This window comes from Pagrus major, chromosome 11 (genome assembly GCF_040436345.1).
Source record: "Pagrus major chromosome 11, Pma_NU_1.0".
NCBI lineage: Eukaryota > Metazoa > Chordata > Actinopteri > Spariformes > Sparidae > Pagrus > Pagrus major.
This window is the reverse complement of record NC_133225.1, coordinates 11,795,609-11,823,380: the sequence shown is the minus strand read 5'-3', so window position 1 is coordinate 11,823,380 and position 27,772 is coordinate 11,795,609. Positions and strand designations below refer to the sequence as shown.

Sequence of the window (27,772 nt, the reverse complement as noted above, 5' to 3'; positions counted from 1 at the left end):
CTAGGACGGGAGCATGGGCAGGAAGTGAGTAGACGGGTGCCTCCGTCGAGCCTTGTGACCTCGCCGTGGTTTGCCCCGCCCGTTCAGGGAAACAAACATCTGCCTGCCGCCGTGCTTCCAGCGGAGGGAGGCATACGTGTTGTAGCCGTTCTCCTCAATACGCTCCTTGAACTTGCAGCTTGGATTGTACTTCACCTGTGATCAGAGGGAGGAGGGAAGAGAGGTTAAGGAGGTTGTACAGTTGAGTGTTTGGCTAACAGCTGACTGCTATTCCTGCTGTGCTATACTAGGCAAACTTCCAAGTGCACAAAGGTTAATGTCTGTTGTTGCAGTAAAAGATTTTCCAGGTGTTTGAACTTGAGTTTTACATTACAAAGTATGAAGCTGGTTTGTCTTTTTAAGGCCACAAGGGAAGTTTTAGTTAAGAATTACAACGTCGGTTCACCAACTGACCTTTTTTTTTTTTTTTTTTTTAACTTATTCCTAACCCTGGTGGTGTCTAGCCATGCAGTTAGTTTTGGAGTTTTCAGCTGTCCACCTCTGAGACTTCATTCCCGTTTACCCAACAGAGTTCAAGTCAGAGGAATTTCATTTGTGCTGCTAAAAAAAGTATTGGACAATTAAAATTAAAACCCCTGAAGCAACATTTCTTTCCGGAAACAATGTTCTGGTTACTCGCAATAATCTAGAAGGCCTCGCAGTTAAGTTTTCATTGGGTCCAATCTCTTGAAACTGATCACAAGGAGGTCTGTGAAATATCTTGAGTGACTGGGACATTGTAACTGGAAAGAGTTGTTGAGGTTTTGCAGGGTTCTACAAGTATCAGACACTTTTAAAACTAAAGCTTTTGAGACCTTTAAAAGATAAGTTTTAACCAAATTTAAGACAGATTAATGGACAAATCTTCTTATTCTTATTTAAGCATTCCAGGTGAGTACAAGGGTATAAACGGATATGAGGAATAAACGCCCAGAGTCAGATCAGTTTCTGCTCTCTGATCCAGAGCCGTTTACCAACGTGAGGAGAGCTCAGAAATTACTTTTTAACTTTCAGAATTAAAGGAGGATTTTTGTTCACTCCTGTTTATCAACCTGACTGCAGCAGAGGTGACCTCCATTGTTGGGTGTTTATGTTCTGTAATGTCGACTTTGTACTACATGAACGACATTACAGAGAGGAGAGGGGGAAAAGAGAGCAAACCGGAGTCTCTGTTGAGTGCTGGATTGAGTGAGTGTTGACCTGAATTTTAAAAACACAGACGCACACCCTCGGTGTGTGCCGTTGTTTGCTATTTTAATTAATTAATCTGGCTGTTGGGGGGCGAATAAACACTCAAAAAAGTCATGTGAATAAACACGCCACCAAACTCACTTGGCTGGTGTTGAATACCTGTTGGATTTTGATTGTAATTTCAATCAAAATCATTTTATCTGTCTTCTAATCCAGTTTTTAATTCAATTTGTCTACAGGTATGCTGATCTGTGAAGTTAATCCAACAGTCAGCCACTTTTCCATGGGTGGTTACCACTTCTTATCAGTTCGTCAAAGAGTCTTGAAAGATATTGTAGTGACAAGAGGTTCTGCTGCATTCCCTTTTTCTGATCTTTATCTTGCGCCCATAATGAGGGCCTGTCTGTGATAAAATCAGGATAGTATGAGTCTGGCGTGATTCACCTGCCTTTTTGTTATTTTGGGCAGTGTCAGATTTTAGAAAGGCCTGGGTCTTCTGGTATGTTTATGCCGTGTTTACTGCTTGTTGAAGGCACTTGTCTTATCACTGATGCTGACTGATTGCTTGTCCCTGATTTCTCCTTTTCCGAGATGTAAATACATGAGCTAGACACCACACACTTAGGTCTGATGTGTGGCTGATTTTAACAAAGAGATGTGATTACTTTTGAAAGCTTGCTGTGTGAAACAACAATTGGCAGATGGCATGCAGGACTTTTAAAAGAGCCCAGCTGGCTCTTTGTCGATGCTGGTTGGGTTTCTTTTTGACAGTGGAGCAAGCCACCTCAAGCTGCAGGTATCATCAACCACGGCACAGGTGTACAGCCATGATTGATTGTGACACTTTGACCTTTTCTGGACTTTCCAGAAGAAGATTCCAGACATTTCCCTTCACTTCAGCAGAATCTAACATGTTTGAGTAGGCACTCATTTGGGACCCCTATACATGTATACCTCCCCTACCCTCACCACCCGCCTCCCCTTCCCAGCCCTCCCATCTTGACCTCCAGGAACAATGTTGCCAGGTTGTATACGCACCGATCCAAAGAGCGTGCCTTTCTTGGACATGGCTAAGTACAGCCCGGTGCTGACAGATTTGATGGCAACAACTCCCACACTGACAGATCGGATTTCCATCAGGCCTGGAAAATAAAAGAGGGAACAAGAGTCTGGGTTAGAAACATCTAGCTTTGGGAGTTTCCCCATCAAAAGCTGCTCTATCATTAGCGATTAGGATACCAGACAGCCATATGCTCTGGGGAGAGAGAGCCCAAGACAAGAGAAAAAACACACACACATACACAGGACACACACAATGGCCTGAGAGAGCTCCTTTTGTGAGAAGACCAGTTGAGCTCAGAGCATTAAGAACAGGTTAATGTCTGGGAATTTGTTTTTATTAAAGCTTAACTGAACAACTATGTACTCCAGTCTTGGATCACACATCCTCAACTACATATGATCTGAACACACTCACAGTGTCTGAGCCTGCACAGTCCCCATTCACCCATTCAAGCCTCCTGACTCCAGATGTGGCACTACATCCTGATGATGCCCAGTGTTGTTTACTGAGGGGCATTAAACCCGTGTCTGCTGGCCACTTACGCAGCCTCTCCAACTCACTTCACCTCATGAAAAAGCTGGCAAGCTTGTGGGCTAATTGTTTCCTCTGGGCACTGATTGCAAACAAGTCCCATGTGGCTCACTCTTGATCTGGTTTTTGTCTGCATACAAAAATAAAGGCACACACCCATTGTCATGGCTACGACAGGGAGATGTTTTGGAGATGACCTGAGGGCTTACCGCAGGGTGCTGAATAGCAGTTAATTGCTTCAGATGAAGCTCTCTTTTGGATGACATTTTTCTGGCTTTCAAGGCCCACTTACACCGTCAAAAGCACCCTGATGTGGTCTGCTATCTGATCAGAGCACGAAATCTTCTTTTTACACCCCTGAAAACCAAGTCTGTGCAGGAGAAAACATTTAATGTTGTTGCTCAAAGACTAGGCACTGCTGGATATTTGTGAAAAAAAGATTGTTGCCTTTGGACACATGCTGTAAACATAGCACCAGATCAAGGTGCTGAGGGACAGGGTGACCCAAAGCTGGTAGGAAATGAAGTAGTCGTAAAAGCAGCAGTGGGCCACTGGCCACCCAACTGACCAACCCCCAGCTGCTTCGGTACAACCGCAAGTCTTGTACAGGGCAGTGAGCGAGTTCCTGAGCAGTCTCGCTGTTTAAACCCATCCAGCAATGAAAAATAAATGCTCACACCAGGGGTTTCGCAGGTGCTACTCCCCCTGCATTGCAACATTTTCTGCCTATTTATTTGTGCAAATCCAGATTTTGTTTGGAAAGAACAGTAAAGCTGAATTTGGCTAGACTTAATGTGTTTTTGGATTAAATAATGAGTTACATATTTGTTTTAGACCTGGCTTTAAAGGACAGGGTTCACATTTATTTAAGTCTGTTTTAATAAACAACAAGACTTCCAAATTTAACAACAACATACGTATGTTGTCCAAAAGTGTAATGTACTTATGTGACAACGCTAAGATTTAGTCATAGGTTTAGGCACAAAAATTACTTGGTTAGGTTTAGGGAAAGATTGTGGTTTGGATTAAAATGACTAATAAAATTATGGGAGTGCCCTCGTCATGGTAATGATAATAAACACTTATTTACAAGTTTCAGGAACAATTGAATATTGATTTGCTCACCCATTCATTCGTCACTCCATAACTCCTACAGCCGGGTTTTGTCACTTGGGCGTACATAGATTTTATTTTGGGGGACTTTTTGAAGTGAGCAATGCTGTCATTCTCCTGAGGAAGACGGTCTCTAAGTTGCCAATAGGTGCATTTAAGAGTTTCTGGTTTGGTGTAATCCTACCTCCCATCCATACTGTCCATCAAAACATGTCAAGAGATGCGGGGACAAAAACCAGAGGCTCTTTTTATATTTCCTCAGACAATATTTCCTTGTTGAACTAATGGATGGACAATAAGAAATAGAGAATTATGCTCTTAAAGACTGTACATTTAGTAGATGCCCTCTTGATTTGACTAACTCAAACTGCTGAAGCCTCATATTAGTTCAGCTCAATTTAAAGGAGACCTATTACGTTTTTTTCATTTTTCGGTTTATGTCGGTTCTTGTGCATGTGAAAGATCTTGAAAGTTAAAGATGTCAAAGTCAGCACCAACAGAAGCTCGTCTCTCCTACAGAAAACAATGCTCCTGAAACACCTCGTCAGTAGTCCACCTTTATTTCCATGACATCACACTTCATCACCATGTCACACATTTGTATAATTTATGCCTAGCGGCTAGTTTGGAACGTAAGTATTAATTTAGCACAGCTGCTCTGTTGTTGTTAGCGGTGCTGGGTCAGGTGTGTGTGAACTGACCAATCCGAGGAGACTGGGTATTCATGAGTGGGGGGGCCTTAAAGAGACAGGAGCTTAAACAGAGCGTTTCAGACAGAGGGGGAATACAGAGCTGCAGCACTGGACAGTATGAGAAAACTGGTGTGTTTTTTGGGCACTAAAGCATGTAAACCTATTCTGGTAGTAACCAGAAATTAAATTATGAACCTGAAAATGAGCATAATATGTCTCCTTTAAGACTGCAGTTTTATACTGAAAGAGGACTCTGGGAGTTGTTCCTCATCACTTACACTGTAAAAACAAAAGGATGTCTTTACAGCCTGTGTGGACAGGAGCAATAAAAATAAGAACCAAGTACTGTTTCACTGTATATTTTAAATGTTGTGCCACCTTTTTTTTCCCGTGTCTAATATTCTACAGATGACACCATCATAATACATAATCTCACTTTCTGACGCAACTAACTCTTCTCTACTAGACAGCTGCTAATGCCATCAGACTACTGTTGCTGTTTTCAAAGAGCACATCTGAAGGGCTCTTACACTTGAAAACACACATCTGTTGCCCCCATCACTCCAAACACGCAACTATCTCAAACTTTTTTCTTTTTTTTTTCGAGCTCTGAACACCACTAGTCGTGCTTACCAAGTGAGGTCATCTAGTTTAGGCACGGACACAAAGAAGTACAAAGAGTAAAACGGAGGAAAGAAAAAAGACGAGGAAGGTAAACAAACACAAACTCCTGTTGAGTGTCTTTCTTCTCTGACAGGGCCGCGTAAATGCAGCCCTCTCTCCGCCCGACACAGCTGCAGGGAAGGAGGGAATGCCCCAGTCGAGTCCATCCAGGTACCGGCCCAGCTGCACCCCCATCATTCCTGCACAGCCTCTGATCCTCCAAGGAAACATTAACACTTTGATGGCAGCCTCCTCTTTACGAGCTGTGTTTACAAACACCGGGTGTGCTATGGTGGCACCTGGAGCGTGCAAGGGACTCATAAGCAATTAGCTGAGGCCCGGCTGGTGATTGGAGCACTGCAAGGATTTATGGGGGATTAGTCCAGGCCAATGAAAACCGCTGGTGCCTGAAAGTGGTGCCAGCAGTAATAGCCATTATTTGCTGTTTTGAGTTCAAGGCACAGTAGGTGTGTTGGAAGGATGTTTGTCACATCTAGGACGTGAACAGTAAAATCTCAGGTTTTAAAAGGTAGAAATAAAAAAAATAGAAAACCTAGTAGTAGAAAACAGACTTCAATAAATCAAAGTGCAATGTTACAGTTGTTATAGCACTTCCATTTAAAACATTTTGGAGTAAAGATTTGAGGAGTCCACTGGTTAAAAGTTCATTTTAGCAGTCCCTTTTAGCGAAATGCGTGTCTACAGCACATTAAATATCGTCCTTTCCCTCTTGTCATTTCATTCATACATGCCGGTGTAGCAGCCAGCAGACACAAAAGATCCGAGGACATGAAATGGGGATTTCACGTTGTCTCGAGGAATCACTCTGGCTCTGGACGCTTGACCACACATCTATAAAGACCAGTTAGATCCATATAACTCACAGTCCCCCCTTTGAAAAGTCACTCCATTGTGTTCAAAGCCCGAGGAATCAGAGTGAGGTATTTCAGGCTATTAGAGGGTTTTTCTAACTGCTGAAATCCAAAGGTCACATTACTGGAAGGAAGGCTGTATGCTGAGTTTAGCCTCCGGACTTGTTTTAGTTTTCTAGAAGTATACAATTTTGACTTTTAAAAAAAAGGCATTTTCAAAAGGTTTGCTGAGATTTGATTGATCTTGATCTTTTTTATTATTATTTTTTGCTTTTTTTTGCTGCAAACAACTTAAATTTAAGTTGGAAAGACAGGTCACATTGCTGAATATATTAAGCATTTTGAAGTTCACTGTCCTCTCTTTAATAAACCCTGTTATTTTAACACACGGTCTGGTGTAAATAAAGACATTTTATCTACACAAGATAAAGTTGTTCTACATTTTTTGCGAATCATTTTCATTCAAGAAATGTTTCAAATCTTTTGAACAATATCCCAGTTAGAAAGACGAGAGCGAAATAATGGAGACAAATTAGCTCTTTGTTCCTGAGTTGCTTTGGAAACTGAAGGTCACTCCTGCTCCGCGTTCTGCTGAGCAAGTATCAACTGATGGCCCTATTGAGCTCATGAAAAAGGTACTTTTGGCTTCCCACTTGCAATTGGCAAGATCTCTTAACCTTTGACATGATTTGGCTGGGACTGTCAATAAGCTCAAGCTGCCATTACAAGCAAATCCTGCACTATACGTGTCTAGTCAACTGTGGACTTGCCATTTATTTCTCCTCTATGGGATTTTTAAAAGCATAGAAAAAGTCTTTTACCCAGTCTTTTTTTTTTTTTTTTTACTCTTTCTTTTCTTTCCGTCCCCCATTTTTTGGACGTTAGCCCATCGTCAGATCATTCAAGCCTTTTCTGACTTTGAAAAAAAAAAGGCAGAAAGGAAAGAGAGAGACACTCTCACGGGGTTCCCTTTTGTCAGACTCATGGTATGGGGGAGGAGGAGGGAGCGAGTACAGGCTGAAGGTGCTGGTTATAAGATGGGAGCTGCAGCGGTGGGGGCAAGCGCTTCCAATGGCTGCTGCTGCCCCCCCTCCCCTCCACCCAATAAGTCTTTGTTACTCACCTGAGAGGTGAAGAGCTAGACAAGATCTTATTAATGACCGAAGGTTTTGAATGGGGCTCTACAAAGTGTGGCAAAATGGTTCCTTTCATCACAAATTTCAAGCAGAAAAGAGTGAAAGACTGTGCAAAGACAGAGTGAGAAAAAGAGATTTTCCTGCCTCTTTCCTCCTGTCTTCTTTTTGTTCCTTTTCCCAGGTCTTTAATTTCTTGGGTTGCCCCCTTGAGCAGCCCTCCATGGCTCAGTGCTCGACCAGAGCAGAGCCTGGGAATCTTGGAGTTCCCGCTGTGCTCCTGCTCTTGATTGACATACCTTTTCAATTATTTCACAGTTTGCTTGCTTTTTAAACGAAGAGGGCCCTGTTGTTTTTTTCCTTCTGCCCTCCTTTTCAAAACACAAGCTTTTCATGTCGGGTCTGGGCTGCCGGGCCTAATGGCTGTGACCAGCACCTTTGATCTGCCATGACCCCCTTGAAGGGTCTGGTACTGGGCGAAGCAGCCGCCTGTGTGTATCAGCACAGACAAAGGCTGCATCACTCACTATTGCTTTAAACACCTTGAGAGATTACCATGAGAACAGGCGCTCCAGTGGAGGCTATCACAGGTGGTGTCATATGGAAACTTGGACATTAACCCTTGAATGTACAGTAAAACACCAACTAATGATTAGCAAGGACTTGTGGAGACCGACGCATTTGTTCGCTTGATAGAGAAGAAAATGTATAACCTGCGCTGAATTTATGTTTTCACAAGTATAGCAGGTATATTCTAAGTATAGTATAGTTAGTATATCCTAGTATATTTACACAAAAAGCATTTAAATCCTCAGACAAACAAAGAAAATGGAAGTTACTCTCACAAAATGCCTTTGTGGATGATGATGTTTGTACATTTATATGCAGTGGGCACAAGCTGACCTGTCACTCACTTGATATGCTTTCAAACACAGATTACAGCTGAATGAACCAGTCAGCGTGCAGCTTTGAGTGCTGCTTGCATTGATGCAGAATTTTCAAAAATGTTCCCCGTCACTGTCCCTCAACTGCAAACCTCCATCGCAGCTGTCCCTCGTCTTTCTTTCCTAGTCCCTATAAAGACCTCAGCCGCTTCAAACAAAGTACATCTCAGATCGTCTAACAGAGAGTTTTGAAGACCGAGTGCCAAAACCCATGAGGATTTGTGATTGGTCTCATAATGGTGTTTAACATTTAATTCCTTGCGCACAATGTCCTTGAGGTTTGACAAAGTTGATCCATTTGATTTAAAAAAATAACGCGAGCGTGTTATGTCAAGTTCACGGGCTGCACATATGGTTTTCAAGTACAGCCATTTTCCAACGAGCGCACTTTGAAAACACCAGATGTAACCCCTTTCCACTGTTGGAATTTTTTTTTTTTTTTCCAAAACAGACAATGTAACTATCTCACCCAAGATCCACAACAATTGCCCAGGTGTGTAGGGGTGTCAAAGTCGTAGGGTTTGACAATAGCAGTTAAATTGAAAAACCCCTTTAAAGGAGCTTTTGAGGGTATAAATCTTAAAAATATGCGTTTTTTGTGTACAGGAAAGGCTGGGCTTTTGCAAATCATTTGTCAATATATCACACTGCACAGCTGTCAGCATTTACCAGCATTTATATAGAGATCACAATCATATAATAAGTAAAATGAGGACAAATGGAATTAACTGTTTTTCTATTGTGCAGGTGTTTTACTACCTCCATCACTTCTTAACTGTAACACCAATACTGCCGACAAGCGGAGACTGTTCACAAGTGTCCCCACTGTTATCCCCATAACTGAAATTCATTGTGCCAGGACTACAATGACATGCAAACTAAACAGAGTTCTTGGAAAGAGATTGCGGTGGCAGTGAGATGCAGTCAGCGGGAGGCTATGATAGCAGGGATTTCCCCACTTAAACAAACTAGTTCACTTACAGCACGTGTTGCAAGACAGAGAAGTCAGATTCATAACAAATGTTTGATTTCGCGTGAATCACATCTATAAAAAAAAAAAGTTGTCATGTGCACAGGGCCCTTTAATTTAATAGTCCATAAAGCATAATCACAGCATTGATTTAGGGCAGAGGCCATTGTTCACGCCCTGACAACATGATGTTGGGCCACAAAAAAACTGTGATTATGGCCCTCAGCATGTGGTGACCGTGGGGACAAATCAGCTACAAGTGGTGTGTCAGCACAAAAATCCCTGCTTCTGTGTCAGGACCTCAGAGGGCACATGGGGGCAGAATGATCAGTGATCCGCCCTCACATGCTCTGCTTGAAAGATATACTATGTAGAACTGTTACAATGAGTTTAAAGTGGGACTCATTTGGCGAAATATCAACACAACCAGCCCAGCCTTTCTGTGGGAAACCAATGCATCCAATTACCATGCATAAAACATGTCGTAGTATAAAGAGTGACAAAGTCCAAGAAGGGTGGAGGTTGAGGTTGATGGATGGGTCAAATAAACACAGGGCTTTCACCCAGGAGACCGTTGTCAGGTCATCTGCGTTTGCTGTCTGTGTTATGAAAGCTCACTTTTTGTTACTTCCACCTGCCCGCTTGGAGTCATGCATCTGGGTCCCTCTTGCAAACCTTGACAGAAAAAGCCACACACTTCATATCGATTGGTTGCTGACAGATGAAGGAATGTCAGGTCAGGAGGCTCATATACCCGGATCCTGACAGTTATCAATAAATATTGTGGAAAATAAATAACAGTAACAGTGGGCCAGTGATGATCTCATTTCAGTGAGTGGTTCATATGAAAGCCGATCTCCAATTTGCTGTGAAATATGACTGCAGAGACGGGAAGATAATTCACAGGGACTGCAGTGTGCTGGACTGTGGAGTTCGCAGTTCGAAAATTCCTGTGTATTCCACCACCTCACAAGGAGCATATAAAATAGCTTTAAGCAGCCCTGTAATGTTGTTGTGAAGGTAAACTCAATCAGTTGAATACTCATTTAATGGTGTGAGTGGGATTTAAAAGCAAAAATTAGAGCATTCAATACGTTTTCAGACGGTATTTGAGTGGTGGTTTTGCACCTTTAGCTACATGTCTCTTTTTCAGTGATCAGTCTGATTGGTCACACACACACACACACACACACACACACACACACACACACGTTAGATTAGCTGAAACCAGAGGATGGATGCACAGCGCATATACAAAGACACACCGAACTAAGTGAAAGGCAAGAGTAAACATGGTCTCTTGATGAACCATGACTCCTGTGGATTCTCCTGGTAAAGTATACTCTACCAACCAAACTTTTGACCTCTGGATCAAATCCATCACCTGCACACAGCCCTTGATTAGCACATGGTGGGAGGTCACTATGGGTTTAGAAAGGGGTTGTCGGTAAAAACAGTGTATATCCTGATACGCAGTCTGATACAATTCGTCATGCTGACTGATAATAACTGGTTGTAACTTGGCTGGTTTAGAAAATATAGTTCTTTAAGGAAGTAAAATATTTAAATTCCTCTTTTCTTCTCCAGTGGAATAACATTGGGTACACCCCAGCCCAAAGACAAACCACAGATACTTTTACATTTCTACATGCCATAGACTACATACCATATTGACATTTCTACATACGGGGAAGATGGCGAAGTTAAGCGAGCAGGCTGCCTAGTCAGTGTCAGTAGGTCAAGCCTGTATTTCAACATTTGTAATTGTGAAACCACTGGATATTTTTAAGGAGACATTGGGGCAATTTTTAGCCATGTTTGTTGCAGCCAAAGCAGGTATTTTAAGCCTAAACATGATCTTTTTCTAACCCTAACCAAGTGGCTTTCTTTCCTAAACTTCTTTCCTGGCTTTTGTTCCTAAATGATGTTGCACAGCGTTGTTGCAACATAATATGAAAATTGAACCCAAAGACAAGGGCCACCCCTACAAATTTTTCATAGGGGTCACCAGAAGGAGTCAATCTTGGGGAGGCCACTACCCCCACCTTTATTGATTTACTGTAAATAAATAGTACCTTACGTTAAGTATGTACTCATTCCTGAGAAGCATATTATGCATATGCAACTCATCTCATCAGTGAAGCGCAGCTAATAGGTTACTCTTATTTCAGAGCAACAAACTATATCAAAACGCTTACGGCACACCAACATTGTGTCAAATACTTGGCCACACCCCAATGAGCGACTGATGCCAGAGCAGGTGCTGTACATCTGCTTTTAAAGGCAGAAGTACCTGCTTTGATGTGACTGATTGGAGTGCCACAATGATTTTCTGCTGTCTATCTTTGGAAATGGTGTCTTTTTAAAATGTACACATGTCAAGGATATTACTAAAGTCAGTTTATAAGCAGTTGCACATTTTTTATGACCTTCTCACATTGCAGGTTTTGTCTTGAATTTAAATGTACCAACACATTGTCATGACCATTATCTGTGGTTGTTGCATGTGCGACAAAAGCAAAATTCTTATACCAGAACCTAGAAAAATGATGGGCTTTTTTCAGAAGCCTTGTCCGGTTTCTGTTCAGCTTTAGGGAGGTTTTGGGTCAATTTTAAACATGTTAGTTGAGGTTGAGGTCAGCTTCTTCATGCTCTTCATTCTGAGGTTTACTCCACCGAAGGTTGGACTTAACGATTTTGGTCAAAGTTGAGGGTTTGCTCAGGATTTCCCTTTCATTAATGTAAAAACACCCTCGTTGAGTCACTGTCCATAATGTTTCATACACACGGTGATGACATGATGACATTTATTTTTGTTTGAATAAGTGTGATCAGGCTCAAAATACATATGATGCAATGCCCTTACTGGTTTAATGGACCGACCAGTTCTGGACAGCAATAATAAAAATTTACAGTCTCTTTAACAGGAGCTGTGACTGCCGCTCTGAGAGCTCCACTGTTCCAGCAGCCGAGGGGTTTATACTTTGGTGTGTGTGCTTTTTTGAGAGCGGCCCTCTGTTGCAAAGCGGAGCAGCTGTTGATCTACATGCAGCAAACTACAAACTGTACCTGTCTTTCTCGCCTTCCTCCTGTCTTCCATCTGCCAGCCTGCTTTTCACTGCCCGTCTGTCCCTCACTTCTCCCCTGTCGTACCTCTTTGGTCTCTGTCTCAGTCTGCCTGGGTCACCCCTCCTCTCCCTCCCTAAAGCGGCCTGTCTGCGCCGGGTCTCCGGACATGCATCATACCTATTAACTCTCACAGGAATGGGATAATTTATTCATGCCATACCGACAGCTATGAGATATGTCTGCTCCGAGCCGAGCCGGGCTGGACTGATCGCGCACAAAAACACACAAAGTGCCTGCAGTTCTCCGGTTTTTGTCACTTTATTCTTACTTTTGCAATAGAAACAAGATTTTTAAAGGAAAAATCTCCAAGATAGACAGTAATGAAATTAACTGAACAGCCCTCACTCTGATCTTCCGCCACATGTTATTCAAAGCCGCACATTCAGGCCAACATGCCAAGTTACTTGGCCCTGAGATCTGATTCTGTTCCTCAAATGAGCTCAGACTCTCTGGGAGTCTGAACAGTGTTTCTCTTGCCTAATTTAGCTCTGAATTCCTGGACAGTTAGGAGTCCTTCAACTCGTGTTTGTTCTGATCAAAGACAATTCAAAAAGTACATAATTAAAGTAGCAGCAAAGGAAATAAGGAACAGGACTATTCTTGTACCCCCTTTTCTCTTTTTTACACACTTGAATGTTCACAGATCTAAACATGCTGTCACTCTCTAAATCACTCTGTACACACAATGTGCAATGTCCCCTATACCTTGGTCTGCGTGTGTGTGTATTTCACTTGCTGCATGCGGTCCACCAAAAAAAAACAAGAACGATGGATAAAAAAGACAGAAAGAAAGGAGAGAAAAGACAGGCAGAGGGCTGGTCCTCCCTGCCCACATATCACTTGCTGTTCCCACATTCCATTAAAATCTCTGGGGGGACGAGAGCAAAAGATGAGACTGATAACATTATTTTTCTCCTGTCCTTTTAATCTCAGTCCATATTCAAAGGACAGTGATGTTATTAGTATTAGTATTATTACAATTTTTATCACGCCACTGGGCTTCTTGCAAGAATTGCTCATACGAACAGCTTTCTTTTTAACCGGCATGTGCAACCAATTTTGCAAAGTCCATTGCATTCACCAGTTTTATATATAGAAGTTTTATGCCTCCGTAATAACACCCGACAGTGAACAGTAACATAACCTGTCTTGCTGTCTCTTGTCCATCTCCATTTTCGTCCCCTTGACTGAAATCATTGGCTGCTTTGCTTTTGCAAGACGATTTAAGCGTCTAACTTCACGTCAAACCGTTCCCTCGTTATTCCTGCTCTCCATGCAGCTCTGCAGCACTGGGGGATATCAATCTCTATTATTCAATAAGGAAATGTCATCCATGAAGAACTACCTGAGCACAAATTTGAAAAGGAATCTGGAAACAATTTGAAGTGCACTCTCTCAAAGTTGTGTGCAGGCCGGTGTTTGGCCTGTTCCCCCCTGCGTGCCAGACTGAGCCACTGAGGGAGGTGTAAAGCAGAGACAATCTCCCTCTCTACAAGACCGAGCCTGTGAACAAGCCACATGGTGGTGATCTGCTGAAAACTGACTCCCGCACTCCCTCGGCCCCGGCCGCAAGGGGTGACATTCTCTCACACACAATTCAGAGGCTGGTCCTCTTTCAGGACTCGCACTCGGCCCTTTTACCCCCACCCTTTCATACGGTGCTGCTGGGAGAAGTACTCCAGGGATTAGCCCAGCCAGGTCTTTCAAAGGCCATTAGAGCAAATTACAGGTATCCTGTTACCAGTGCGCTGGGACAGGCCAGGTGAGGGGCGCAGAGGCCAGGCGGGAGAGCAGGGGTCAGCTTGGGACAAAAAGACAAGGCCACCCTGGGCCCCACTCTATCGGAGTGTCTCCCTGGCTCCACAAACTGGTAGGCCCGCATCTATGAATGGCTCATTTGATGGGACCTCAGAGACATTGTCTCACCACCGTAACTTTAGCCTTTTTATTTCTTAGTGCCCCCCACCCACCCCCACAACTCACTCTCCCCTCCCTGGTTTTCTTGTCTTTCGATTGATGTGGGCATGACTGTGCCCAGATAAATGATCACACCAAACAACTGTAAAACATGAGCAGAATTCGATAAAATATAACAGGACTCTCTGTCGTATCGACCGTGATATTGAGAGTATGACTTCCTCTCAGTCATGTCCTCGCTACGCTGTCAGTATGCGCCGCACAAAAAGTGCTGCCTCGGGCTACAGCTTTAATTTGAATTACATTAACCATTTCTACTTCAAACCTAAATTTAAATTGTAATGGCGACCACACAAGCATTAATGTGCATTCTGTCAATGTATCAGTGTGCTGCAGGCATCATGGGACTGATGCTGTCGATAACGTTGTGGAGATGGCCACAGGGAGTTCCGCATCCTGCTATTTTCTAGTACTACTCACACACACACACAAATATGCCAGCACACACAGTTACACACACACACACACACACATGCCTCTTGGCCACTTGTGCCGGCCACACTCACACAAACACACATGCACATGCCTCACCCAATCCCAACCGGTGGATGACAATCTAGTGGAGGAGTTGCGGAAGTGTTTCATTAGCCAATTACCGCTGCTAGATAAAGCCAGCGTTCCCACAGTCCGCGAGGCCGGGGGTCAAATGTGACCAATTACCCTCCATCCCCTCACAGGACACATTAGTCTGTCTGATTTATCCCCAGACAGACTGACCCAATACTCCAGGATCACCGTCCACATCTGGATATGTCTGTGTGTGTGTGTGTGTGTGTGTGTGTGTGTGTGTGTGTTTGTGTAGAGGCAGTTGTGCTCAGAAGTGATTCCAACTGGCACTAAATGTTAGTACAAAGAGAAGAGTTTAGTGAAAAACAATCACAAAGCTCACAGAGAATATCAGTTTGACAGGTCAAAGGTTGTAGTCGCAGAGGAATCTCTTCTACCACACACACACTCCCCATCAACCGGTGATTAGTGCACCTGAACGTCCTGTCAGCATGCGCTCCGTGGTAGTTATTCCACTGAACAGTAACTTCCTTGGACATGCTAAGCTGTGATTGTACATAATGGAACATCAATCAGTTCATTAGGGACCTCCAGGATGCGGAATCAAAGGGCCAAGACCCTCCGCTGATCAAACCCCAAATTTACAAGCAAGAAAAAGTAACACTAGAGGACGACCTGAGGGAGTGGGCGAGCGGTGGGGTGGATGGCTGGATGGATAGCAGAGGTGAACAAGGTTAACGAAGCCCACGGTGCGCTCGTCTGTGGTACTGAGGGGCCGCAATCTTACCGACCAGGAGGCCTCTTCTTTAATCAAGGAGGGCAGACGGCCTCCAAATCATGCATCACATCCGTAACAAGCGAAGAGCAGGCTATCAAAGGCTTCACAGATAGTTACGAACAGATCTGCCCGCCGAGAGCTTTGTGACTCACGGCTTCTGCAGTTTCCTGAACTTTGGTACCCTGGGAGGAGCAGGCGGGATGGTGAGATCCACATTAGACTGAGGTCATTCCCCTGTGCCACTTAATTGCAGTAAGCTGGTGTGTTGCATCTGTGGCTGGTTTGGATGGCTGTCCAGACCAGACTCAGCCACCCTGAGTGGAAACACAATCAGGAGAAAACAAAGGCCCTGTTTACAGTTTCCTAACTTCTTCTACCCTGGGCTGTCAGTACTTAACTCTTCATGTAGTTACTGAAGAACATCCCCGTCTGGTCCAAACCAGCATTCCCAGCATTTCTTGATCAGAGAAGAATAAGTTGCCTAAGCTATTAGAGCCCCTTGTAGGTGGCAAGCATGTGAGTGTGGGTAGCTGGCAATGTACTTCAAAGAAAAGAAAATACGGTGTGTTTGCACATTTTTAGCTTCGACTGCGCAGGCTGGCTGACTGACTCATGTTGTGTTCATGTCATGCAAAAGTTACAGTAATTACGATTACTACTGTAAATAGCATTCACGACAACGTCCAAGTCCAACACTGGGAAATTTGGGGATTTTTTGATCAATAATTTTTCTGAAAGCAGCAATATTTATATTGGTGCTTAATAATTCAGAGGAGCCAAAAAAAACAGACAAACATCGACGCCTCACATTTCCTACTATCGGCTGTTAAAGGTATTTGAAGGTCAGACTGATAACATTTTTACTTTGTAGAATTATTATTTCCAAAAAATGACTTGTCAGAGTTTATGGAAAGTTACAGAATAAAAGTATCCTTCAAAACATTATTACGATTGTGAATGAATAATTGAAGTTGTTGGGTCCAAAATGAGAGTCTTGTAGGAATTGTGATTGCGCAAAAGTGCCCTTTAGGATGCCCCTATGGTAGATAAAACATGATCAAGTGCCCTTCCAGCGGAAAAAATGTGTTGAAGTTAATTTTAAATATATCATGACTTTCTGCATGTTGGTGCCCCCATCATGCATGAGATGTTCTTTCATTTGTTTTGCCCCTGCCCCTCAAACATCCTGAGTCTGCCACTGCTAGAGATTAAAATTCAGCATATCTTGCCCTCAGCTGCTTCGATGTTGACCATTATTTTTAATCTATCTCTTATGAGTCCCCCAACCTTATGCTTAACTGCACCCTTAACTCTTACATGACCAACACAGTGATCATGTCTTTAGCTGCGACTGATGTGCTGATTGTCAGTTTACTCGAAACTTGTATTAATAACTGAGAAATTACGTTTTTGTTTGTTTTTTTGCATGTAGTTCTGTATTAAGCCACAGTCTAACGAACCAAGTTAGTTTGGAGAATACTGCCAACTCCAAGTGTGTGCATGTGTGGCTCAGGTGTGCATCGAGGTTCCAGTCAGTGAGCTCCTGGACACAGAATATTCTCTCTGGCCTGAGCCTGCCCCATATTTACATTATTAAAATGAGACGGGGCATACGGGGAGGTGACAGAGGGCACAAGAGTGAAATCAGGGCCCTGTCAGAGCTGTCACTTGCTCCACTGGCCAAAGGGCCCTGACCCCAATCCTATCCACTGCAGGGGAGGAGAGGGGGAAATGGAGACAGCAGCGAGATAGATGGTGATAGGTAGAAAGGGGTAGACAGATAGATAGATAGAAGAAAAAGAAACAAGAGGATGATAGTGAAAGATATGTGTATATACAGTAGGTGAGGAGAAATGGGTACGGAGGGAGAGGATTTATGTAAAAGCAGCATTATCTTTGCAAAGATGTGGTTAAAACATGGTGTTTTACATAGACATTTGCATATTATCTGAACAGTTATGAATGAATGCAGGTGTAAGCAGCAGAAAATTGCTGACCACAATGCAAACTTGTCCCAAGTCATTCATAAAAAATTTTACTTGGCAAGACAAAATTTGTTAAGCAAAGAAGAAGCTACGGTCAGGACAACGATCACAGGCGTGGTCTGATGTCCGGTGAGGACTTTACTGTCCAGCTCTAACTGTATCTCTACAATGCTTCGTGCCACCCGCTGTGTTCTAATGAGGAGCATGGCCTTCCAGACGGGAAAAACACCCATGTGCACACAAGCTTGCACATGTCAGCGTGCGTTCAGACACACACACACATGCGTGTGTCTGAATTGAGTGCGAGGTAAGGTCTGGTTCATATTAGCCATTAGGGAAAGGAAACGCACATCTTTTTCAGTTTAGGGTCCACTTCATGCTCCTGCAATAGCACAAGTATAAACACAGGCGCATGCATCCTAAATGTACACACACATTCAAAGAGCCCTGACACGATACTCACATCCTGCTTGTGTTCGTTTAGAGAAATGGCCTCAGAGATAAAAAGCAGGTATGGGTGGATGTGTGTTATGGAGTTCAGAGAAGACGCTGTATGGTCTCAACCTGTTGGTATGCACAGACCTGCACCAGAGTTGCTGTTTTTAGCCGTCCGCATTTGCATTAATTATCCTACTTTCAGGAAATGCATTTGCAACACGGATATTCAGTCCAGACAGCGACTTCTCTGTTTCAGTCTTCAAAGCACGACAGCTTCAGCGCAGAGGTTGTTCATCTAATGGAACAAAATCTGACAAATTATTTGTTTGCTTTTATAAAATTGTCATCTAAATCCAAGACAAATCAAAATATCACGTGTTAAATCTTTTTTTTTTTCTGTTCAAGTTTTAAAATTTGAGATTTGACCATGTTCCCACCCAGCTGTCAGTCCGTGTGGTCTCAAATTCTGTGTTGTGACCCACGTACATGGTGAGCTGTACCCTGTGGACAACAACTGAAATGCACTCAAGTCTCACATTGGGGGTTTTAAGATTTAAATGAAAAAAATAAAAAATGCTGTATGATGATGATTAACACTTTGAACAGTGAATGATTAGCACTTAACTATATTCTGCTTTCAAATGTATGAAATGCAATCACAGCCATATTCATGCTCTTATATTGTCCGGTAATTATTTTTTGTCCCAGTAGCAGCACAGCTTCAGGGGTGGCAGCATTTTTCGATCAGTTCACCTCTTTGTTCCAGAAATATTTCCAAAACTAACATTATGTAAAGTTTGATTTAAGACTAAGAAATGCATGGTCTCCAGCAGATAAACCCTACTGACTTTGGTGATCCCCTCACTTTTCCAGTGTTTTGTTTTGATACGCATGGTGCCCAGAGGATAAATCTACTGATTTTGCTGATTTTTTTACTTTTCATTTAGCGTGACTAGAAGCTCAAAGTTCCCACTTATTCTGTGAAATATCTCAACATCTACTAGATTGACTGGTGTGAAATTTTTGGTACAGACATTCATGGTCCCCAGAGGACACATCCAACTGACTTTGATGATCACTTCACTTGTCTTTTGGTGAAATGTCTTGAAAGCTATTTGATAAATTATCATGAAATTTTGTATAGATGTTCATTGTACCCTGGGGATAAATCTACTGACCTTACTGTGCCACAATAAGCTCAAAGTTTTCATTTATTCTGTCAAGTATCTCAACATCTACAAGACGGACTGGAGAAAAAATGACTTGCTCCCCTGAGGATAAATCTCCATGATTTTATGGTAATCCCATGACCTTTCCCCAAGCACCACCTGTTCACATTCAAAAACTTAGTTTTCTTTATAATATTAGTAGTAGTATTATATGGCTGTAGACTCTTAGTCTCTCTAACTGCTCTTCAAAACCTTTAAACACACAGAGAAACATGATGTAATAATAAAGAAATATTATATCATCACAGGCGCTCTGGTGCAAAATATCTAATGTGCTGCACAGAGCAGTTAATTATTGAATATCTGTCATTAACAGATATGAATCTCAGACTGATGCAGCAGCATGTCTCCACAAAGGTGTCATGAGTAAATAGATTTCCAGTCTATTACACATATCCAGGAGCAGTTAACTAGATTTTTATGACGTGATTGCCTGACAGCGAGTCAATATTTAGCCACACTGATTGATGGGCAGGTTCTGGTTGCTCTGTTTTATGTGTGTGAGTTGAGAGAGAGATTAAAGTCTGTTCAAAAGTCCACGGAGTTCCAGCGTGCTCTTTTGGCTCTTATAGCCTCGCAGGAAAATAAAAGGGTGGGGAGCCCCAGATTTACCTGAATGTCACCTAGGAGAAAGACTGATTTTACGGCCTCTTATTACTTCCTTTATGATCTGGACCGGATCCGACAGGGAGGGATATGTGTCTTTGGGGCAACAGGTGCATTACATTCCAGCTATTATTGCTTCCTAGTCCCGGGCTCCTTGTGATTTTACGTTAAATCTGAACACCTTTAAACTCCCGTACCATTAGCCAGTCAGCCGTAGCTGTATTTAGGGATGCCAAGTTGTTTCTTTTTTCCTCTCTACAGCAAGGGGTTCTCTTTCAGCTTCTTTATTCCTGGGCCAGTGGTTAAACGCCTTCCAAGACATGATGTCTGGCTCTGTTCGAGCAGGGAGGTGAGAGGCTTTATTGGAAGGGTCAAAACAAAACCATTAATCTGTCTTGGTCTATCTAAGGCTGAGGCAAGACCTGTCTCCCCTGACTCAATGGGCTGATTACGTCAGTGCGTGTGTGTGTGTGTGTTTGTGTGTGTGTGTGTGTGTGTGTGTGTGTGTGTGTGTGCTTGCAGGGTCTGAGACGTGAGTGGCAGCTGCTCCTTGGTGAGAATTTCCTTTGGCGAGTGATTTCAAACATGTGGTGCTGCATGAGTAAGACTAGCTGGCCGACTGTTCCCAACTGATCTAATTAATACTCATTTTACACCTTTCACAAAAAAAAGCACACACAGTAAGAACACTGCTAATGTGTTCTCATTGAGGGAAAGGGCAAAATCTTCAGCCCCGTTTTAAAACCTTACTGCTTGGCTGTGACCATGTTAATATTGCATTGCCTTGCTGTAATTAATTGTGGCTCATTACAATGCTGTATAAAACACCTAAATCATGGAGGCAGTAGTTTTTGGATGGCCACTGATAGTCTGCTCACGGGAAAAAAGAGGCAAATATAAAGATTATTTTTCCTGGCCGAAAGAATGTTGAAAGAGTCAAACCTCAATCTTGCTCTATTACACTCTTTAATCATTTTCTGGTGTTTACACTATTTTCGTCCCTCAAGTATCTAGAAGTTGATATGCCGAACCTTGTATTCATTGTCAGAAGCTTTTCAGAACATCAGTGCAAACATCTTTTATCAACGGCTTTAAGATCCAAGTAGCCGGTTACTGGCACTGTGAAGTCTTCTCCTTTGTGTTCCCTTCACACCCACAGGATGTTCAGAGCTGTGGGATGCTATAACTGAATTGGCTGCTGGAGCCAAAGTCAGACTCTATAAACCTGCTGATGAACCCAGTAAATCCCAGAGAGGAGCCGCCGCCAGACTGCTAAAGGTTGTTAGCTACTAATTGCTACATTTCTCGGGCCCATTCATGATATCAAACCCTGGTGGCAGAAACCAGGGATGCTCGGCTAATTAGGGTGACACTGACACTCTTGTCCTGCAACGTTCCCAGGACAGTGATAGTGTGTGTCTGTGTCTGCGTTTGAGAGAGAGAACTAACGTGCATCCGTGTGCCAGAGATGTTTTATTTAGCCTTCGGCCTCTTAACATCAGGAACAGCTGGCAACGGGTCGGTTTTCATTTGTCTCCCACAGGCTGAGGCCATGCACTGTCCTTATTGGGGGCGGTGGGGGGATAATAAATGCATGATTCGTGGGATTTTACCCTCCTGTTGGCATCCAAAATGTCCACGAATCCCTTCTCAGTTGAGACGACCCAGAGGAAACCTTACATAATGCCTAATGAGCAACGGGAAACGCTCCAGCACTCCTCTAGCCTTTAATTTCCACCTCAATACTGAGCAGAGCACGCCCCAGCCCTTCTCCTAGCCTCATTAACATGAGTATTCTCCCGATTCAAAACACCAAAGACTTCCTTCGGCCAGGTGCTTCCCTCTTAGCCCCTCCAACCACGGTGCGGTTGATCCAGTCACACGTCCCCACATGAGCCCTACCAGAGTTAATGGTGAGTCATGGTGAGGATGGCCAGGACAGAATGAACTTCCTAACACCTTTTAAAATGGCAGACAGCAGAGTACAGACATTTTGTAATGTCTGTCGCTTTGGCATGTGTATGCCATTGTCCCTACATTGCAGTCTAGATAACACTTGAGCTGGTGTTTTTGAGCGGGAATTTGTTCATTTAAAATAATAAAATCCTCGTGGAAACATTTAGCTCCTCTATAGCACTTTTTACACATGTATTTTTAGGGCTCTGGTTAAAATAATGTCTTCTGAAGTGTATTCTGGTTTAATATATCAGAATGGTGAGTACTTAACAAGAGCTTGAGAGTGGTTTACTGTATGACTAACTGTTCATGAGTGGTACTTAAATATACTTCCTGTGAGATTGAGATGAGATTTTAGTAAACATTCACAGCTAATATATGAGGCATTTAAAATGAAGAGTAGAAGAAGTACAACTGAACATGGTAGACAACACAGCTGACCTGACACTTCAACAAAATGCTTTTAAATTTCACATTTCAGGCTAACTGACCTTATAACGCCAGTGAGTGAGGTCAGCACGATCTGATGAGAATACTATACCTCTGAAACATGCACATGTCTCCAAGCATTCAAAAATAAATGAAGCAAAATGAAATAATAAGAAATAACTGCAGGCTCTGCAAATGTTTTCTTAGCAACTGGCTTACATGTTTCTAAAGTCTTACCTGGCAAAGGCATTTAATGGTGCAACCAAATCTAGTTTAAAATTCTCTAGTTGTTGCTGAGAACCTGTCTCATAACTCAGTGGTGGATTTATTAATAACTGGCGTAACCAAATTGTGGTATTTACATTGATAAATTATTTAAATAAAAGACCAATACATCTGTTATTTAACATAACATAACATAACATAATTTTTGGCCATGAAGGGGCAGAGAACACTAGTAGTGAGCACAATATTGGCTAATTAAAAATCAGATGTCTGACAAAACCCGACATTGGGTTGACATCAACCTCAAACATTGGATGTAAATTTTGGTTTGTTATGGACATTTGGTGTGACGGCAAAACCCAATGGCTTGACATCAATCTCCGACGTTGGATAAACGTGGAATTAGTTACTTAACACCTTGTTGTAAAACCAACAAAAAGTCACTGTCTAATGATGTTACAATTTAACGTTTGACGTTTAACAGATCCTTGGATTTGGTCACACAGCATCACAACCTAGATTCAACCAAATATGAATGTCTAACAATTTTGTCGGCTAGCTGGTTAGCATTCATTTGAGATTGTGTTTGGGGTCATTATATTAATGTTCTGTTCACTGTGTTCACTAGCTAGATGCTAACTTGTTGTCTGTCTGTTGTCTGGTGCTAAGCAGGTACAGTGAACAATGGGTTTTTTGGAGCTTTTTCACTGAAAGTGGCTACATCGTGCGACTGGAACAATGCTAACCAGAACAGCAAATTTGTCAGACGCCCAAACAATGAGCTGAAACTTGATGAAGCTCCATAAAGCCGAGGAGAGCTGCAGATTCAGCAGATAATTCTCTGTAAATTACATGTTTATAACCTGAATTTCACATCAGGAGATGGAGGGAATGGAGATGGAGTTGCAGTTTGAGATGGCACATTTACACATTTGTAAGTGTGAAACCACTAGATATCTTTTTTCGGAAACCTTGTGACAATTGTGTTTTGACAGGAAGTCGGAACATCATTTCCTAACCCTAACCGAGTGGTTTTTATGCCTAAACCTAACCAGACCATAAATGCAGCGCTGTCACAAGATAAAATGGAAAATTAAACCTAACGAAACGTAAAGTTGCAACATTAAGAAATGTAAGGTTTCAACATATCCATGGCCTGCAGAAATGTACATTGCCAACATTTACTCTGGCAATTGGGTTGTGCTGAGTTTAATATTTTCATCACGGCGATGCTGTCTAACCGGTCAAATCTTTCAGCTAGATTTAGTCATCTGTCTGCAGCACACGTCCTGTCTTTTCCCATTTTCAAATTCAAGTCAGTCTCTCCTTGGCGAGTGACACTTTCCCCTGTCTAAAACAAGTTTGAATAATTTCAACAACATATTTCAGTAGGGTGGAAGATTTTCTTCCCATGGGTCCCATCCAAGTCAAATACACTCATGAACTAGGAAAACTCTCACATCAAACAGCAAGATGTTGCACACCAAGGGAAATTTGGTAAACACAACACGCCCTGGCTGTGAGAGCCGCACGGCTGCAGAGGCAGAACGGCCGTAGTGACTTCTGCGATTATTGCGCCGCGGTGAGGTGACCTTATTTCCTAAGGGTGAACGGGCTGTCACTACCTGGAGGCTGCACAAACGTTTGATGCCTTCAGCCACACACACCCAAAATGTAACAGTCCATCCTTTAAAATGGGATGAAAAAATTAAACATAACATTAAAGAAGTACACGCAGTGCGGTATGCCAAAAAAAACACCTCTAAGAATTTCTAAGACAAAACGGAAAGAGGGGAATAAATCGAAAACTCACAATTAAAGCTGTAAAATTTTAATTAGCCCTGATGTATTGATTGAGTTTGACTTGAGTGACTGTACACGCAGAGAAGTTTCTTTCCTGTACTCTACTCTCTACTTAGTTTTATGATTTGCTGTTGCAATTGATCATGAAATGGTTGCTGGGTGTGCCCGCACAGCTGTTGTGCTGTCTAATTAGCAGGCTATGACCGATGACCTAGGACAGGATATGATGCGTACCTGCCTCTGGAGCTTTTGTAAACACTTGGGTGTGTTTTTCCCCTCGATCCTTCACTGCTTTGCCATAGGTCAAAAGAAAAACATGTCGAGGCCCTCCCATTCGGCCCCTCAAAGCACTGTACTTTGTCTCTTCTTGTGGCTATTTCAACAAGTTATTTTTAGTAAGCTCAATGATCAAGTGGTCGGTGGATCTATATTTAGAGCGTGTGCTTTCACGAGCTGTAGCCGAGTCGCTTATCTTGTCCGATTGCTATCTCTCTCGTTTAACTAACAAATGCGGTAAAGTCGCTGTCAGCTTAAAGCATGCTTTATTCTGATAACAAAGCAGATACCTGAAACTTTACTGTTTGTGTGTGTTTGAGTGTGTGTGTTTGTGTGTATTTCCGCATGTGTGCTCACAGGACAGGACATTTTTCTCAGGACGCTTTGGAGATGGAACTGATACACACTCAGCCTGTCCTGTCTGTGACTGGGTGAAAGTTTTGAATTTCATCACTCGCAATCCTTCCATCAATAACATCTGGTGAGGCGGTGACTTCTCTACAGTCTTTTTGCTTTTCATACAGCTAGCTAATTCCTCACAAACTGAAACTCAAGGGAGATAAACAAAAGTGCAGTCAGTTATCATGGCTGTTTTGTAATTTTTCTCTATCTCCCTTCCTTCAACCTTGTCCAGTCCTTCTACCTCTTCCCTCAGCTGTTCCATGCCCCTGCTCCACTGGGATTGATACAATATTTTCCAACCTCAATTAGCAGAGAGCCTGTTGACTAATTCCAACTGTTTTTGCACCTGAGAGGGAGCTGGGAGCCTGGGCTGGAAAAACTGAGTGGGGTGGAGGTGAGGGACGGGGGCCTGGGTGTAGCAGGCAGAGCTGTCGGGGCAATGTAGCTGTGTCGACAAGAGTGTAAGGGCAACACAGAGGACAGAGGAGGGGTCGGCCAGACTGCTGGGCAAAAGTTGCGTGCAGGCTCAGGACAGCCCTGAGCTCAGTTAGTGTGGGCTAAGTTGGGCAGGGAAGCGTTATATCTTGCAGAAAGCAATGGAATAATACACATAATATTAGAATTTGAGCACATATTTTATCAAGTTTGACAACAGATGGAAAAAGATGTTTCGAAATGTGTCCTCCTTCCTGTGTGAGACCCCAGTGTCTTTGTCACTGCCCTTGTCATTAAATATGTATGACTTCCTGCTTGTCCTGCCACCCTGATCTATAGCATGGCTACTGTAGCAGTATGAAGATAATGTGAGAGTCAGATGAAAGCCTCCTTGTGTGATGGCAGTAACGGTAGCCCACACAAAAACAGAGCGAGACCTCAAACCAGCCTTAAACCAGATCTGCCCCATTGTGAGGCGCAACCACAGACTGACCACAAGGTGACCACCGGTTTGGCACTGTGCTCAGTTCGGGGTGCAGGTACACACCCTCCCCTCGCTCTGTGTGAGCGCAGAAAGAATCGTTCTTTCCACCAAAGGAAATGAGAGGATGATGGCTCAAGTGTATGAGGACATTACTTTTGAGGGGGACTGCACTTTTTCATAGAGAGGTACTGCAACCGCTGAAGCATTAATGACATGGCTATGGCAAGAAAAAGCATGGATTTCACAATCCACAGGCACAGGCTCTCTGAACACTAATTCAAACTCCTTCACGTTGCCAACTTGCTACCAGTCTTCCAGCATGAACTCTGAAGTGTCAAATTCGAGCAAAGTTTGGGAGTAATATTTTATTGTGGTAGCTGACATATATTACCCCTAATATGAGAGAATAATGTCCCAACTTTGGGTCAAAATTTAACACAGTAATAACTCATTTCTACCAGTGTGGGTGGTTTTAAAAGATTCTGCCAGGTGACTAATCCCGACAGGTTAACAAATGTCATCCAGTCTGCAGCTTGGAGCTCAGTGAAACAGTGGCAACAGACAGACTGGCCTGTTAGCTGGATGCAGCAGCTGCTCCTGCCCCCAGTAGCTGTGTGGAAAAACTCTGACTCACCCACTTGTGTAAAAAGGCATTAACGACCAAAAACATAAATATTACCGTCGAAGGCATAAACGTCTCTAAGGGCTATCCAGTCAGCCAGTGACTAATGGAGAAGGAGGTCAGATCATGACCAGAGTCGGCTCATCTGACCTGGTCAAGCATCTGAAAGACACCCATTGATAGATACACTGAGGAGGCACGGCTGCTCTATGAACCACCTCTTCTCAGGTGTCCCTGAACCACTTTCCAACAGAATCTGGATCTATCTGGAACACATGCTCAATACAGCAATCACTTTACACTTTGGGGAGTGTTGTCCGGTCTGAGCAGGTGCTAAGAGGCAGAAGGAGAGCTACAATCCTAGAAGACTCTACAGAGAGATTTACAGCTGTGAGCACGATTGCCAAAATATGATGAACAGCAAATGGGTCCATAAAAAAAGTTCAAATACCAATGCAGGTTGCATGAGGCCAAAACACAGCTTTAAATCTGACTGTAACTGCAGTCTTATTACTGAAGACTAATCAAACTGTTTGTGTTTGTTGGAGGAATGTGTTTCTGTGTACACCTGCTACTTATAACTGATGCACTCTCATCACAGTTTTGACAAGTTAATCCCTGAAACCGAAGCTTTAAGCCCAGTTTGCATCACCAACTGATGCTCAACGTCTCTCCTCAAGTCAGCTTTGTTGTGCCGGCCGTCCCATGAGGAGCCTAATTCCACACTAGGGTATTCCCTTCTTACCTAGCAACGCGTCTCTCATGCTCTAAACACAACATAAATAGCTCAGCAGTGAATGAATCATAGGATATCCCTATGAACCGCTATAAAAGTGAACAGATAAGAAAGTCCAGCAACCAACACACATTTGAATCTAGGTGCACTCTGGCCGTGCCAGCTACTTACTGTCTGCATAGTTTTTCCGCCGAGTCCCGTCCACCTTGCCTGTTTTGTCAATGCAGAGGAAAAACTTGTTGGCAGAGTAAAGTCGCCGCAGTCGGACGTCGCCCTCTAGGTGATTGTAACTGCGAGTGTGCCTTTCCAACGTCCATGAACAGTTGATGCCACTCGCCAGCACCTGAAGGGGTTCATGCCCTACCCCAGGAGGACAGGCCCCTGTGGCAGTGCCAGCGGTGACCAGGAGCAGGGTGAAGCATGCCAGGCAAAGGGAGGCTGCACTGGGCAGGGGGAGAGGTCGCCCAGCGGAGGTTACGACAGTGGAGGTGCCGAGGGCAGGTTCAGGACAGAGATGAGCTACGGACGGCGTCCATCTGCACAT

At 43.2% G+C, this 27,772-nt stretch overlaps 1 protein-coding gene across 1 annotated transcript; it reads right to left on the bottom strand.

Moving 5' to 3' along the window:
- fgf22 (fibroblast growth factor 22) lies at positions 1 to 27,772 on the bottom strand. The gene is made up of 3 exons (XM_073477034.1): positions 27,400 to 27,772; positions 2,269 to 2,372; positions 1 to 195 (listed from the first exon to the last, which is right to left on the bottom strand). Exons 1-3 carry the CDS (start codon positions 27,770 to 27,772, stop codon positions 1 to 3), a joined length of 672 nt encoding a protein of 223 aa, XP_073333135.1.

What these genes read in the sequence shown, in the direction of transcription:
- fgf22 (XM_073477034.1), bottom strand. Translation starts at nt 27,772, where the DNA reads ATGTGCAGATGGACGCCGTCCGTAGCTCATCTCTGTCCTGAACCTGCC. An exon ending in GCGGAAAAACTATGCAGACA is followed by an intron (nt 2,373 to 27,399) that starts GTAAGTAGCTGG and finishes TTTATTTTCCAG; the next exon opens with GCCTGATGGAAATCCGATCT. An exon ending in AAGGCACGCTCTTTGGATCG is followed by an intron (nt 196 to 2,268) that starts GTGCGTATACAA and finishes CTCTGATCACAG; the next exon opens with GTGAAGTACAATCCAAGCTG.